We start from the raw sequence: 15,703 nt of genomic DNA on the forward strand, positions 1-15,703 counted from the left end.
GTTATGGCGGACTCCTCAAGCGAACTATGAAGGCAATATAGTCTCAATTAAAAAATTATATCAGGTTAATTTAACATATATATGCGTGACTAAATAATTATCATAGAATCTCCACAGGGTCTGATGCTCTCTAACCACAGTTTGTGTAAACACACAATCAGCTCTTATAATACTGTGTCATGCTATGTGCGTTCACAGATCGAATTGTGCCTGACAGGAGCGGCCTGATAGAAGCGTTTAGAGTGGTGAATTTTTAATGACTTCTAATGGACCATTAGATTTTAAGAGCACTGTGTAGCCTACGACGCTTGGCAGCAGGCTGATCCATGCGCCGGTGGCCAAAATCATATTTCACAGTCGGGCACAGATGGGCCGAGGAACAGCTGGATCTCTGAGCGAAGTCCCAGCTGTGGGCCTCATCCCCACACAGAGGCTGGGCTGGGCTGGATGGATGACTATGCCAGTTGGGGGCACTTTCTTTCTCTCTCTCTCTCTCTCTCTCTCTCTCTCTCTCTCTCTCTCTCTCTCTCTCTCTCTCTCTCTCTCTCTCTCTCTCTCTCTCTCTCTCTCTCTCTCTCTCTCTCTCTCTCTCTCTCTCTCTCTCTCTCTCGGGCAGCCTGCCAAAAGGTAGCGGTCCAGATCTCAGTGCTGGGTTGGGGGCGTGCAAGCGCCACGGTCAGTCTGGCCCGTGCTACTCAATTATTCATGTCCTCCATTAGCGTGTGGCCACGGCTGGGTCAAGATGTAAAACATTTGGATGACATAAAAAGCAGCTAATGAGGACGGAGATTTAGTTTCCAGTCGCTCTGCCACAGGACACACAAGCAAAATGTCCTGCCAGAAAATAAACACTTGAGCAGAATCCCCCCCCCCCCCCCCCCTCCCTGACCACTGTGGTGAACATTTTCTTTTGACAATGAAGGGAAAAAAAATTTCGCACACAGTCCCTGTGCAATTTATCATGGTGAGGACATTACATAAGAACTAAGATTTGGACATATTTTTTTCAAGTGTTCTTTCGTGAAAGTGCTAGACGATGCCGTTTAAAATAACAGGATCATTATGCTAGGACTCCTGCTTACAGCCTATTCACTGTAAATAAAGTGTTTCATGGCTTGTGTTCGTCGGCTGTGAAAACACCCTCTCGGAGACTGGGAGATGACTGTGGTGAATTATTGCTTAAACAGATGGATGCACAGCTGTGTCTGCTGGCAACATGTACGGACAACAAATACAAATAAGGAAAACTGACAAAACAATGATCAGTGCTAGACACTGACAGATAGAAAGGATTTGGACAACAATGACAAAAGAGTCAAGCCAAGAGGAAGACAGAGCAGCAGTGCTTGTTATACCGATGGGCTCACTTTAAATGTCACTTTCATCTGCATCATCCATAAAAATGACCCAAGATGGCACGGAAATGAGACAGCAGCTTGTGACTAGGCGGAAATGTCAAAAAGGACAGACAGAGACAGCTACGAGGAGGACACGGGAGAGTCAGACGAGACATGTGGAGACAGACGAGACATGAGCCATTAGGCTGACAGACAGGGGTGAGCGCGCAGCATTCAGCAATCACTCCTACACACAGCACAATGTTTGTTTTCTCCTTTAATGAGTTAAAACATGGTGGCAAGTTAGAACATGAGTCAAGCATCACATGTTTCCATAACAACAATTGTAAACATCCATGATACAGTACATGCAATGATGCTAGGCAATACATTAAGTAACAGCATGATTCATTAATAATGTTAACATCATAAACAAAGAGGAGACATACAGAATGATGATGATAATGATGGTGGTTAAGAAAGACAAGAGTATAATAAATATGGTTTAGACAGAATGTACACACAGACTAAGTCTAAGAAGTGCAAAAAGTGTGAGTAGAAAGTGTGAGTGGGGACGTGTGCATGTGTGTGTGTGTGTGTGTGTGTGTGTGTGTTTCATGACTGTACGTAGAGTCTAACTGCAGGGTTCTCTGCATGCTTAAAAAGAGCACATACAAATGTAATCGTAAGACACGGCACTGGTTAGGCTGGGATGAGGGAGGGGGAGGGGAGGGGGTGTGTCTCCTTGAAGTGAAAGACAAACACGTATATGGCACACAGACTCACGATAGGCAACAAAAGTAGTAAACCATGACCCACTACCAACACACAAGCTGACTGAAGCAGTCAGTTCACAGTGGTAAACGCCACACGGTGCACCAGTCCTTAGCAATTAACCCTGCCAGGACACCATCGGATGCAAAAGGATAGACAGCCCCCGAAAAACCCGAAGACAAACACACACGCCAGGCAGAGGTGAAACGAAGGAGCCATGGGAGGCAGTGGGCACAGGTCAGGTGAACTGGAGAGAGAGGGTGAGCGAGCCTGACGGACTGAGGTCAGATTGGTCTGTTTAGATAGACCCAAACTTCATTTCTCTTCCGCAGGCACGGCACACACATGCCGCTTCAAATAGAAATGCGCTAAATTGATCCGAGGCAGTATATGTAGCCTTTGTCAACCAAAATAAAAGAAATGCTTAGAGGCGTGAGAAAAAAAAGACAGCAGCTCCAAGAATGTTTGTACATTCTGTGCTGGTGTTTTATGCATTTTGCTTATACTGTATGTTTCAGGTCCTGAGAAATGTAAACAGCTATGTTAAAACACCTGAAACAGAGCGACAAGGTGTACAGAGTTCACAGCAAGACTAGGATTTTTTTTTTAATTATACTGTAATATTGATAAAAAAAAAATGACATACTGTACTGCCTCTTTAATAATGTCGGTCTTGTAGTAATACTTGCAGTCACTTCCTCTAAAACTGTACTATTGAGAACATATGCAAACAGCTTAATATGCAAACAGGCTCAAAAACATCCCTGGAGCGAAATCGCGAGATAAATGAAAGATATTAGACACTTTGAGCCCACTGGGGGAAGAAGGATTACTGAAAAACGGCACATTTGCCATGTCTCTCTAAAACAGTGGCTCGCATGAGAAAGGGAGATTATTTCTGAGCTCGAGCCCAGCGTGGAGAGGGGGAGAGAAACGGACACCCCAGGACATCAGGAGCTGTCAAACGGAAACCGGTAGAAATAAATGAGGGGAGAGGAGGTCAGAGACGCTGCCCAAGGCGATCATGCAGCCGCGGCAGCCGAAAGAACAGCAGTACGCTATGGAATAGACGAGAGAGAAAAAAGAAGGGGGGGAGCAGGGAGAGAAATCACTTTAGTACACAGGGACGTCGGGGGCTTCAAATCAGGACAGCACAGGTGGGAAGGGGGTCAGAGCGATTTTAGAGAGCAGATGAAGCTACACACAGGAGATGTAACAGATTGGAGACACTGGAGGGGCGGGGGGGCTAGAGGAGGCCTCTGGTGCTGGGGGGGCAGGGGAGGTAGATGGGGAGTCTGGAGCTGGGGGGGTAGGGGAGGGCTCCTGGGCTGGGGAGGTAGATGGGGAGTCTGGGAGCGGGGGGGCAGATGGGTTGTTCTCCGCTGCAGAGGCGGGCAACTCTGAGGGATCGGTGGAGTTGGCTTCTATGGTGTTAGCTGTAGAGGGAGCGTCTGAAGTAGCGGAGTTTGGGGGCGGAGTGCCAGCTTGAGGAGTTGTGGGAGGGCCGGATGTCTGCGAGGTTATTGGTGGGTCAGATGTAAGAGAGGTTATTGGGGGGTCAGATGTCTGAGAGGTTAGTGGAGGGTCGGATATTTGAGGGGTTGTAGAGGGTGGGTCGGATATCTCAGGGGTGTTGGAAGTGTCTGTGAGAGCGGTAAGTGCTAGAGTGGGTGAGTCGGTTACCTGAGGGGTTGTGGGTGGGTCTGATACCTGAGGGGTTGTGGGTGGGTCTGTTACCTGAGGGGCAGCAGTTGGTTCTGTGAGAGTGGTAAGTGCTGGGGTTGGCAGTGTGTCGGGCACCTGAGTGACTGAATGTGCATTTTCCACTGGCGGGGGAAGTGGTGCGTCTGCATTCACAAGGCTTGATAGGCTATCGCCTACAGGCGCAGCAGAGCTATCGGACAAAACAAGGCTTTGGGTGCTGGAGTGTGAAGGCACTGCTGGGGGCTTTGGCATGTTTGGTGATGAGCAGGGAGAGGGGCTGCTGGGATGTGCCGGGGCGGGCAGAATGTTTGGTGCGTTTGACAGAGTAGGAGGGCAGTCTGGCAGCAGGGGGCTAGTGGGAAGTTCTGCCTGAAGACTGATAGCCACTGATTCTCCAGACTCTGCATCGCTCTGTTCTGAAATGGCAACATTGGCTTCCAGCACCTGCAGAAATATCAGTACATGTTACAACATACTAGCTAGCTCACACAAACTAACACAAAACTACCAGACCAGTCTATCAACACGTACGTAGACAGAGACACATACTGTATACTACACCATATATCAGCACGTACACATTAACATCATAAACAGACCAACACAAATACAGATCTACCAGTAAACAAAAACATGTACTGACAATCACAGCTCCTGTTTAATGCTGAGAAGTACCTATTTACTCACAGAGTGAAGTGTGTCATGACAGACATGGAAGTGCTTTACAATAGCACTCCAATATCCTTTAGCACTGCCCATGGTGACCATGCAGATCGAACCAGTCATATCACTTACCACCTTACCAACGGGGCATTTTACATAAACAACCACAATACAGACACACACACACACACACACACACACACACACACACACGGACAGACACACACACGCACACACAAACATGGACACACACACAAGGACACACACAAACCTTGTGGAGACCCTCCATCACCATGTGTGGCATGTGTTCGTTCAGCATGGCAGGGGAGATGATGACTTCATCGAAGGCCTTGTTGTCCCCCCACAGGGCGGAGTATGTGGGCTCTTCCTGACCACAGCTGTCCACAGGAAGGGAGAGGAGAGTTCACATTCTCCAAAACACCACTCACACAAAACAGGCATAAATCTCTATATAAAGACGCTCAACTGAGCTGCATTATTTTTATATATGAAACAAACTTGGTACATCTGTAACGTTAGTCAATTTTTTTTAAAATGTGCTTGCTCATGATGAAACTGTTGGTGTTAAAAGCTGAATCTGAGCAAATGATCAAAAAATCACTTGCGTTCATCATTTATGAAAATAGCGTGCAAAAAAAATTGCTCAAGCAGATGCATCAGTAAAGCACCTATGTGACCAACGTAAGGTTATTCAACCCTCTACTGGCCGAGTGGAGTTATTGCAATCATGGCAAAAAGGGTTACTTTGTTTCACAGGAATTCCCAACCTACCATTTCCATTATAAATTATTCAGAAGTGCTTTGAGATTATAACGAGAAGACACTGTGAATATAAAAATTAGTGTTACTTCCCTATGCATCAGTACATTCAAAGTTTTTGCTGCATGCTTTAAAAACCCATTCCACAATAGCACTTGAGTTTGCATTCTGCAGCACTGAATTCATCTGTTGTTTTTCAGCTCTCTTCTTCCCCCTCAGTCAATCTAAACTTCCCCACAGTCTCTTCCCCTTCACTCCCTACAACCGTCTCTCTCTCTCTCTCTCTCTCTCTCTCTCTCTCTCTCTCTCTCTCCCCCTCCCTTTGTGAGGCAGTGGGCAGTGACAGTGTTGTCTCACCACGACTCTGGGGGGTGGTTGTGCACCACGTGGATGACCCTGCCGGGCGGGTAGAGCGGGGTGGAGGCAGACAGGGCGATGCTTAAGTCACTGGGGTGCAGCCAGAGGCGGGAGCTGGGCGGAGCCGAGCCCTGGGGCTGGGAGACGCCGTCCTCCTCCGGGAACTCCGATTTGGGAATGCACTTGGTGCCGCCTGCGATGATCCTCCACTGTGACGACGCAGAGCAGACACAAACAACACAATGGCAAACACATACTTTGCATACACTATTAGCAGATTATGTGTTCATGTTTACATTTAGCTCTACAATATTTGGCAGATGCTTTTGTCCAAAGCGACTTGCAGTGTACGCACACTACATTAGCTAAAAATAATAGTTTTTGTGCATTTTGTTCTTATTGTACATTTGCTCTCCCAGGGCTCACTCGGAAAAGAGAACTAAATCTCAATGGGACTTTTCCTGGTAAAATAAAGGATACATAAAAAAAAAAAATAGAAATATAAATGTTCATGCACTGTAATAAAGTCCTACAAATAAAGTTGAGAAGTGGCTAGGTACGTGTACAGTGTATACTGTACTTACAATGACCTTATACCAATCAGCAGATTTGTTCAGAGATGTACACATGTGCAGTAGGCTACTCTAAATGGGGAGTGTGAACAGTGACAGAGAGGGAGGAGAGAGTGTATGAGAGACAAGAGGCGCGGCTGGGTATCGGGTAGTTTAATTCACATGAGAGGAGGTCTGGAATGAGTTTAGATTACGGAATGTAATTAAGGATTAAGGCAATTACAGTTAGTGTTAAAGTAATTAAGATAAGGATAAGATACAGTAATATATTCAGCTATCAACGGGACGAGAGGGTGTTTGTCAAGTCTGCAGTTCCAGTGGAGACACTGTCAATGTGCATGCTGGCAATACTTAATTAATCTGAGAGTGTACAGCACTGTGTGAACTCCCCTACCACAACACAGGTAACGCTGCTATTTAAAACCCAATTATTGGTCTATTGTATTATCACTAGAACTACGCATGTACAGAGAGGGTGGGTCACAAAATAGAGGATCATCTGCACCAGGGTCACTGACTGTAATCAGGACGTGTAACACATTCATTCTAAAATTAAACATCACTATAAAAGATAGCACAATTCCAATCATTCTAGACTAAAGATTTCCTCACCCCCTAAAGAACAGCACTTTAATATTTCCAATAACTAGGGACCTTTCCTTGACCTATGGCCTACCAAAGGTGAAAGAAAGGGGAGAGGAAACAGCCAACATGGCTACAGAGGAACAATCAATCATATTTGTTTTGGTTACGGTCTCAAGCCTCTTACCGGCCTGGAGGACAACTATGGAAACCAACTGACAAGTTCACACGGTCACTAACTTGCACACGTGTACACAAGTTACAACCATGAGTCTATCTCATATCTCAACCAAGGAGGTTATGTTCTCATCGGGGTTTGTCTGTTTGTTTGTATGTTTGTATGTTTGTTTGTTTGTTTGTTTGTTTGTTTGTCTGTTAGCAAGATAACTAAAAAAGTTATGGATGGATTTCGATTACATTTTCAGGAAAGGTCTGAAATGACCCAAGAAAGAAGCCATTCAATTTTGGGAGTGATCCGGATCACTCTCTAGATCCTTCGCTTGGTGGAGGTCTGCACTCTCTCGGAGTGCTTTTCTAGTTCCATATCAAAATCAGTATAAATCGACATTCATTTCATCAGAATTTCAACTCATAGTAGCAGAAGAATCCCAGACAGAAAAGAAAAAAAACCTCCAACAAATGGACTAACAAAAGTAATTTGTGCTGGTAGTTCAAATGAAATGGGAGAGCCCACACTGGAGAACTTGAGAACAGTGATAGGAGAGGGGCTGGCCTCAGTAACAGTGAGAGGAGAGGGGCTGGCATCAGTAACAGTGAAAGTAGAGGGGCTGGCAACGGTCACCGCGCCGCTGGTGTGGAGTGGCCAGGCCTCATATTTCTACAGCACATAAACATGAACGCACTGGCTGTGTACAATCACAGTGGGTACCCAGGGAACGAACGGCATAGTTTCCACGTTCAGCTCACCTTTGGCTTGTCGCTCTTTTGTAAGACTTCCAGAAGGTGACGACGGAACCCTTCTAGCTGGAAGAGACCGATCCTGAGAAAACAAGGAAACAATCAAGATGTGTTTCCACTACTTTATACACTTCATGCAACTCCACAAAAACATACATATTCCCATGCGTACCGACAAAGGGAGCAGCTACACAAACCAGGCATCTCACCTTGGGACCAAGTCCTTCCCCAACACAACTGAGGTGCAGAACTCCTTTGAGTACTCCATCGCATCCTCACTGAGACAGAGAAGGAAACAAGCAAAAACAAGCATGTTAACAGGCCGGTGAAGGATAGCTGCAATTAACAGCAGCAGCATATTAACGCACAGCAGACCAAACAACTGCAGCAGCACCGTGCTGCCAAGGGCTTCTGCATGATCCATCGTCTTATGTAGTGCGAACGTAAACAAACACAGCAGAGAGCCGTGTTCAGTAAACACACGCTGTGCTAAGCTCCAGCCAGACGTCTGCAAATGCAGGACAGAAACCAACACCAACAGGGCCCGACCTATGCTATGTGTGATTTAAACGGCCTCCCAGGGAAAGTATGTGGCTTTGTGGAACAGCGCCATTTCGTAGGCTACATTTCCCTCGAGAGCCATCGGGTCTTTAAACAAATAACTACCACTGTGAAGTCATACAGTACTGAGTAGGTGATCGTTTGGCACGTATTTTGTTGGGCTTATTATATACCACAGTGAAGTCATAAAGTACTGAGTAGGTGATCGTTTGGCACGTGTTTTGTTGGGTTTATTATATACCACCCCAAAATCATACAGAACTGAGTAGGTGATCGTTTGGCACGTGTTTTGTTGGGTTCATTATATACCAACCCAAACTCATACAGAACTGAGTAGGTGATCGTTTGGCACGTGTTTTGTTGGGTTTATTATATACCACCGCAAACTCATACAGTACTGAGTAGGTGATCGTTTGGTACGTATTTTGTTGGGCTTACTATATACCACAGTGAAGTCATAAAGAACTGAGTAGGTGATTGTTTGGCACGTGTTTTGTTGAGTTCATTATATACCACTGTGAAGTCATACAGTACTGAGTAGGTGATAGTTTGGCACATATTTTGTTGGGTTTATTATACCACTGTGAAGTCATACAGAACTGAGTAGGTGACAGTTTGGCACGCCGTAGTGTTGGGTTCGTGGGCATGTTTGATGACGGAGGGGCTCTGTGGAGCTGGGTTATTGTCAGCCGAGTGATAACGTGGCAGCCTACATCCACAGGGGTCCTTGGGAAGAGGTTCATGGAGCCCATGCCCTAATTTAAGTGCAAGATTCAAAGTAGAGCGCGCCTGGTTGCTGCTATGAATTAAAACCAACCAGCCTCAGGCCCTTGCGACTCACACAGACACACAGCACAACCCCAATCTGGGCTACAGCATGGCCGATGTGCAGCTCTTCCACATACTACACCCCCTTATCTGTTGCCATGTGGGCAGTTGCAGGCTGATTTGCCTTCCAAATGCCGCTCCACGCTGAGGAGGATTAAGGTGAACGGGTTCAGTGAGTTAATTCAGGAAAGTCAATCTGCTAGAGAGCCTTTGCGTGACTCAATACGGGGTGAGTAACTATGCACCAGTCCAGCCAGCCACTAGCCCTGTCCACTTCTTTTTTTTTCATTCAGTCTTACTCGCACCCTCCTCTTTCATTGTGTAAACACCTGTTAAGTCCAAATGTTTGCCTGTCTGGGAGATTAAAGCACCCGTTTTTTTGCCAGACAGGATTTGTGCTAAAGCCCAAGTCCTAAAATAAACATATTGTGACTGGATCTCCTCCACTCGAGTCATCAAACATGGCCCCAGACAACACCGTTGTTTTCCCCTATCCCTCTCCAGGCGAGCGGGCCAAATCACTCTCATTCCTTTCCCTCCCTCCCTCCCTCCCTCCCTCCCAGCCCAGCTGTGCAGGACGGACGTGTCTTGAGGCCGGCCACAGGAGCGGCGGTCGGGTCCGCTCACCTGAGAAGGCCACCTGGGGGCGAGTAGGCGTAGCAGTGCAGGGACGGGTAGAGGGGTCGCAGCAGGAAGGACAAGATGGCCGCCGTGCCCGCGCCCAAGGAGTGGCCCACGATCACCAGGCCGTAATGCATCGTGCCTTTGCTCTGTGAAGAGGCAGACATACACACACACACACACACACACACACATACGGATGAGAGCATAGAGAGGTAAATCAATTAACACTAATGCTACATATAGCATTTGCCAGCTAAGCAGACTCAAATGTCATGTTCCCTCTGATAGCTACACACACACATACACACACACACACACACACACACACACACACACACACACACACACACACACACACACACACACACACACACACACATACACACACACACACACACACACACACACACACACACACAAACACAAACACACACAAACACACACACAGAGAGAAGAGGGCATAGCAGTGCAAAGTGTCACACTCTTTTACCAGATCTCTCCCAAAGGCCTGGGATAATATCATCTCCTGCTCCAGTTTCTTCTTGATGTACTCTGCTGAGTAAACCATGCCCTGAGGAAGACACACAGACAGGAAGGATGTCAAGTAATATAGACCCTGTGCAGTGGTCTCTCTGTACTTTCAAAAGGAATGTGCATATACAGTATGACAGAGAGAGAGAGAGAGAGAGAGAGAGAAAGAAAGAGAGAGAGAGAGGGTGAGAGTGAAAGTCTGAGAAAGTGTCTCATTCCCTTGCATGTGTGTTGTTGAGAGTGCAAATATTTTGCATTCCAGCAAGTATGTGTGTGTGTGTGTGTGTGTGTGTGTGTGTGTGTGTGTGTGTGTGTGTGTGTGTGTGTGTGTGTGTGTGCGTGCACGCTGTGTGTGTGTGTGTGTGTGTGTGTGCGTGTGTGTGCGTGCACGCTATGTGTGTATGTGTGTGTGTGGTCTTACCTTGTGCCCAAGCCAGGTGCCATGCTGTCCCTCTACAGGCAAACGTTCAGAGTCCCCAGTGAGATCAGTCAGTGCATCCTAGAGCAATAAGAAAAGAGGGCAAGGAAAAGCAGGGGGAGCAGGGGATAGAGAAAAAGAGAGGATAGAGAGAGAAAAAGAAAGAGAGAGCAAAAGAAAGAAAGAGAGAGAGGGAGAAAGTGGGGCAAATAATAATGGGAAAAGCAAGCGAGGGAAGGAGGGGGGAAGAGAGGTAGAGAGGTATGTTGAAAGGGTGGGAGGAGGAAAATGAGAGAGGGAGTAGGCGTTGAGAGGTGGAGATAGTGTTGGTATGTCATTGTGCACACAGTGGCCACAGTCAGGGCAGTTATCCTGGTGTGGCCGTTATCACATGTACGATGACCGGCTTACTCACTTTAAGGGACAGAGTTCCTCGAATACTGATGACCACTTTTTTCTTCCCATGATCGACTGCTACGAAAAACGGAGTCTCGTACACCTGGGACAACACAATGACGTGCATTACACACTTGACAAAACAAATAGTCACATTCATTTAAGGTTCATGTCCATACTTGGCAGACTCAGTCTTTTTTCCTCGACAGTAATCCATCAGTTCATGAGTTTACAATCCAGAAAAAAAAGAAACGATATCTTGTAGCACTGGGGGAAAAAACTTTTCTACAGGTACAATTCCTCCTTTGTTTTCCAAACATATAGGGTAAGCAGCACACAACACAACACGCTTACATCAGCACGTGGTCACTAATCAGAGACCTGGCACAGTCCGTGGGCGGAGGAAAGACAGGAAGTACCCTTTGCTCTCTGTACCAGAGTGTCTGCAGTGCTACCAAACAGCAGTGTCCTTTCTTTTTATATCCTCATTCTCCAGTTTTTTTCAAGTACCTATGTGAGGATTGAGCTGCAACATGTAGATGTCTGAGTTGCCCTTGAGTATGTTGGGAATGTGTGATGCGGAAGTGACGTACACACATAACTGATATTGTGTGTCATGTATTGTATGTTGCACAATACTGTCAGTTCTGTGACGCAGTGGCTGAAGCCAAAGACTTAACCTCCCTTTGGGGACAATAAAGTATACCTTAGCCTTAGCCTTAGCCTCCGTCCAAGCATCCCACTTACCGCATCATGGCAGGACATGTAGACAATCTGGACCTGCTTAAGGTCTTGGTCCAGGAAGTGGCGGCGGACGGCCAAGACGTTACAGCCACAGCAGTTATCCTCCTCCACGGTCACGGCGTGGGTCATCCGTGAGGCGGATCCTGATGTGCACCTAACAAAGGGGAATAAAGACAGGACAGAGAAAGAGGGGGTTAGAGACAGGAGAGAGAGAGAGGGTTAGAGAGAATGAAAAGAGAGAGGGGAGAGAGAAGGATAGTGAGGGGAGAGAAAGAGGGTTAGAGAGAGGAGAGAAAGAGGGATGGAGACAGGAAAGAGAGAAGGTTAAAGAGAACGAAGAGAGAGAATGAAGAGAGTGGAATAGAGAGGGGAGATGGAAGGTTTGAGAGAACAAAGAGAAAGAGGGATAGAGAGATGGTTAGAGAGAGAGAGGGGGTTTGAGAGAACGAAGAAAGAGAGGGATATAGAAAGAAATAAGAGTAAGAACACAGGAAATGAGACACATGGCAAGAGAAAATAAAACGAAATAAAATAAAAGTGTGACCCAATTTGCTGAATGATATTCCCCTAAAAAAGAAAAATCCAATTGGGGTGCGGGACAAGAATAGCCGACCCCTGGCTCCCGGCACGGGCAAGGAGTGTGGAGGTGTGATCGGCTGCTCGCGGAGGGCTTTTGTGAATCGAGGAGCTGGAGTGGCTAATTCGGTGTGTGTGTGTGTGTGTGTGGTTCAGCGCGAGGAGAGGAAGCGTGACTCACGAGCAGGAGCTGGCCAGCCTGCACAGCCCACAGGCCGGCTTCCTCAGCAGATACATGGGCCAGCCGTACGCCGCCAGGGCAAACAGCATGTAGTAGCACACCTCCTTGTACATGCTCATCTCAACCTGGCCAGACAGAGAGAGAGAGAGAGAGGAGGAGGACACACAGAATTAGCCAGCGTTGCACACTCACACACAGAGAGAGAGAGAGAGAGAGAGAGAGAGAGGGAGAGAGACATGAATGCAAATCATTAGCTATTCAGATGGGCTAAGGCATTTATTATCAACAAATACATACAAACATACACACACACACACACACACACACACACACCATACTCACAGAGTTTTTAAGGTCCAGGTATTTTGTGTTACGAGTGACAGGCATTCCGGATAAGAAGGCTATAATGTCATTGTTCGCCTGAGGAGGAAAGACAACTCCCATTAACACCCATTATGAAAGATGAAAGCTGACATCCCGACAAGGTCACCCTTCTAGTCCCACATCCTTCCTCCCTTCCTCCCTCCCTCCCTCCCTCACTCCCTGCCTCTTTCTCTCTTTCTCTGCTCTTGTTTTCTTCCGTAAGTGAATCTAATGGCTATGGCCAGAGAGTCACAATAATGATTCATCGCTAGGAAATGAGCGTGGAAATGGAGGGGTTTCATTTCACACCTATCGGTGTGCGTCACTCTGCTTGACCCGACCTGCAGTTACTCATTAGCAGATCATCTGACCCTCTCCTCCCTCTGTCCATCACTATTCTTCACTTTCATCCTATCCCTCTGTCCATCACTAATTCTTTACTTTCATCTTATCCCTCTCTCCATCACTCTACTTTCATCCTATCCCTCTCTCCATCACTCTTCTTTACTTTCATCCTATCCCTCTCTCCATCTCTCTTCTTCACCTCCATCCTGTACCCGTCACCATCAGTGTCTCATACCTGGTCCAAAATGGCGGAGCGCTTGGATCTTTGTCGCTGCCTGAGGAGAACCAGTCCAGCAATGATGTCACTGGGCACAATGTCCAGGTCTCGGAAGAACTCGGCGAACAGGCTGGCCACTTCAGAGTAAGCGTCCTAGGGCAGGCAGTGGAGAAGACCAAAACTGGGTCAGGGAGGAGACATGTGTCTGAACGAACACGTTCTTGTGGTTGATAACGTCCCGCGCTTGTGGTTTTTTCTTTTGCAGAGACAACACTGAGCCAGCTACAGAATGCAGCACAAAGGCAGATGACAGTAGTGTTTGAATAATATTATTACTTTGCTTTTATTTATGATTGCTGGCTTTTCTCTGTGTTGTGATGATGTAAAGCACATTGAGTTGCCTTTGTGTGTCTAATGTGGTATACACATAAAAACGGCCTTGCCCTGCCTTTGATAAAGGAGGAAATATACTGCTGAAAAGAACTCTATCTTGAGCACTGGGCATCGCATTGTGTATTGACTGCCAACTAGGTCTCCTCCACGCCGACATGGTAAACATATTTACATGCATTCCTTTCCTGTTTGTAAGTGCACGTTAGTTGCTTACAGATTGAGTGTCTTGGGCTCTGGCACAGCACATGATAAACTTGAGTCTCCTACTCCAGCTGCTGGCCTGGCCTTCCTCCAACCTATGTCTGAAGCACAGAGAGAGAGAGAGAGAGAGAGAGAGAGAGAGGGTGGGGAGATAGAGAGGGAGAGAGAGACAGAGAGAGAGGGTGGGGGGGAGTGTGTGTGAGAGAGAGAGAGCGAGAGAGAGAGAGAGAGAAATTGTTTTAGTGTACACGTGTCAATCCAATGGTGTGAACAGTCACAAGTCCACTTGATCCTGGATTAATCATTGTTCAATACAGCACTGCAACTCAACCGTGTCATTACACAGCCCCATACCAGGCAATTCTTCTCTATAGGTGCCTCTCATTCAGCTTTTATACGTCCTCCCTCGCTCCTCGGGCCTCGATCCTCACTGATGTACATTAAGAATGATGGGATGGCAACAATGGGATAGTAGTCTATCCCTTCTATCTTTCTTTACGTAGATCAGAGAGGATCGAGGCCCGAGGAGGTAGGGAGGATGTATAAACGCTGAATGAGAGGTATCCTTCGGCTGAGACTTGGTGAAGTCCAGGTACGATACCTGAGCGTGTAGGTGGTCAGGTTGCGTTGCCGGCGCCGGGTGGCTTTCAGCTTGACGAAGGTGCGTCCCGTGGGGTCAAACGTACACATGAGGGTGAAGCACACACTGAAGATGACCAGCCAGTTACACACAACGATTCCTGAGGAGGGAAAACACACACGCACGCACACGCACGCACACGCACGCACACACACACACACACACACACACACACACACACACACACACACACACACACACACACACACACACACACACACACACACACACACACACACACACACACACACACACACACACACACACACACACACACACACACACACACACACACACGTCTTTGACCACCATGGACTGAAAGAGTTGTGGATCAGAATCCTTATTTTATGTGTACATACTGTGCATTTCTTATGTTAGTTAATGATTTTGTACCCATGTATGTTGCTAGTGCCTATTGTCTATAAATTCCGTAGGTTTAGATTTAGGACACCTCTGCTTAGTTCCACGTGTGGCTCTTTGTCTTTGTCTGCAATTAAAGGGCGACTTCCACACCTTTCACACCCAGCTTTCACACACACAGCTTTCACACTCTCTCCCCCCTTTTGTTTGCAAACTACTTAAGCTTAGAATGCTTCTTTGTCTAGTTAGAGACGCAAGTAAATCTTTTTGGGTGACCCATGATGCGCATCACTGACAGAATAAAGCCTGATTGACCATCTTCCTGACTGAGTCTAGATATCTGTGGAACTAGATACATTACCATCCGCACACAAACACCACCAGGTGGAGGGAGGGGGGCGGGTCGGTTAATCTGTTAAGTCGCTACAGTCTTAAACAGATTACTGCCCCCACTGCCCCCAGACCAGGGCTGTACGCTAAGCTTTTTCACTAGGAGCACAGGTGCTCCTAAATGAAAAAGTTTAGGAGCACAGAAAAAAATTTAGGAGCACTATGAAATTTCCTTGAAAACCTTCTTGCCTTAAGCAGGATACAGATCATTCACAGCAGTGGCAATAGTCTCTGCTCAAACACAGAAA

The 15,703-nt window shown here is 46.9% G+C and overlaps 1 protein-coding gene across 3 annotated transcripts in view; it reads right to left on the reverse strand.

Moving 5' to 3' along the window:
- Positions 1-15,703, reverse strand: part of dagla (diacylglycerol lipase, alpha) — a 39,933-nt gene that overhangs the window by 5,686 nt on the left and 18,544 nt on the right. For 2 of the 3 annotated variants that reach the window (XM_062548868.1, XM_062548869.1), the window contains exons 5-18: positions 14,667-14,805; positions 14,079-14,166; positions 13,490-13,624; positions 12,889-12,966; positions 12,547-12,671; positions 11,793-11,943; positions 11,065-11,148; positions 10,653-10,730; positions 10,191-10,271; positions 9,704-9,846; positions 7,897-7,965; positions 7,697-7,769; positions 5,616-5,824; positions 4,750-4,876 (exon numbers count right to left, since the gene is read on the reverse strand). In XM_062548868.1, the coding sequence (XP_062404852.1) occupies positions 4,750-4,876; positions 5,616-5,824; positions 7,697-7,769; positions 7,897-7,965; positions 9,704-9,846; positions 10,191-10,271; positions 10,653-10,730; positions 11,065-11,148; positions 11,793-11,943; positions 12,547-12,671; positions 12,889-12,966; positions 13,490-13,624; positions 14,079-14,166; positions 14,667-14,805 (1,580 nt within the window). Of the gene's footprint in view, positions 1-1,199; positions 4,260-4,749; positions 4,877-5,615; positions 5,825-7,696; positions 7,770-7,896; positions 7,966-9,703; positions 9,847-10,190; positions 10,272-10,652; positions 10,731-11,064; positions 11,149-11,792; positions 11,944-12,546; positions 12,672-12,888; positions 12,967-13,489; positions 13,625-14,078; positions 14,167-14,666; positions 14,806-15,703 lie in introns of those variants that run through there. The other variant, XM_062548870.1, reaches the window with a different exon arrangement.

This window comes from Sardina pilchardus, chromosome 11 (genome assembly GCF_963854185.1).
Source record: "Sardina pilchardus chromosome 11, fSarPil1.1, whole genome shotgun sequence".
Taxonomy (NCBI): Eukaryota; Metazoa; Chordata; class Actinopteri; order Clupeiformes; family Clupeidae; genus Sardina; species Sardina pilchardus.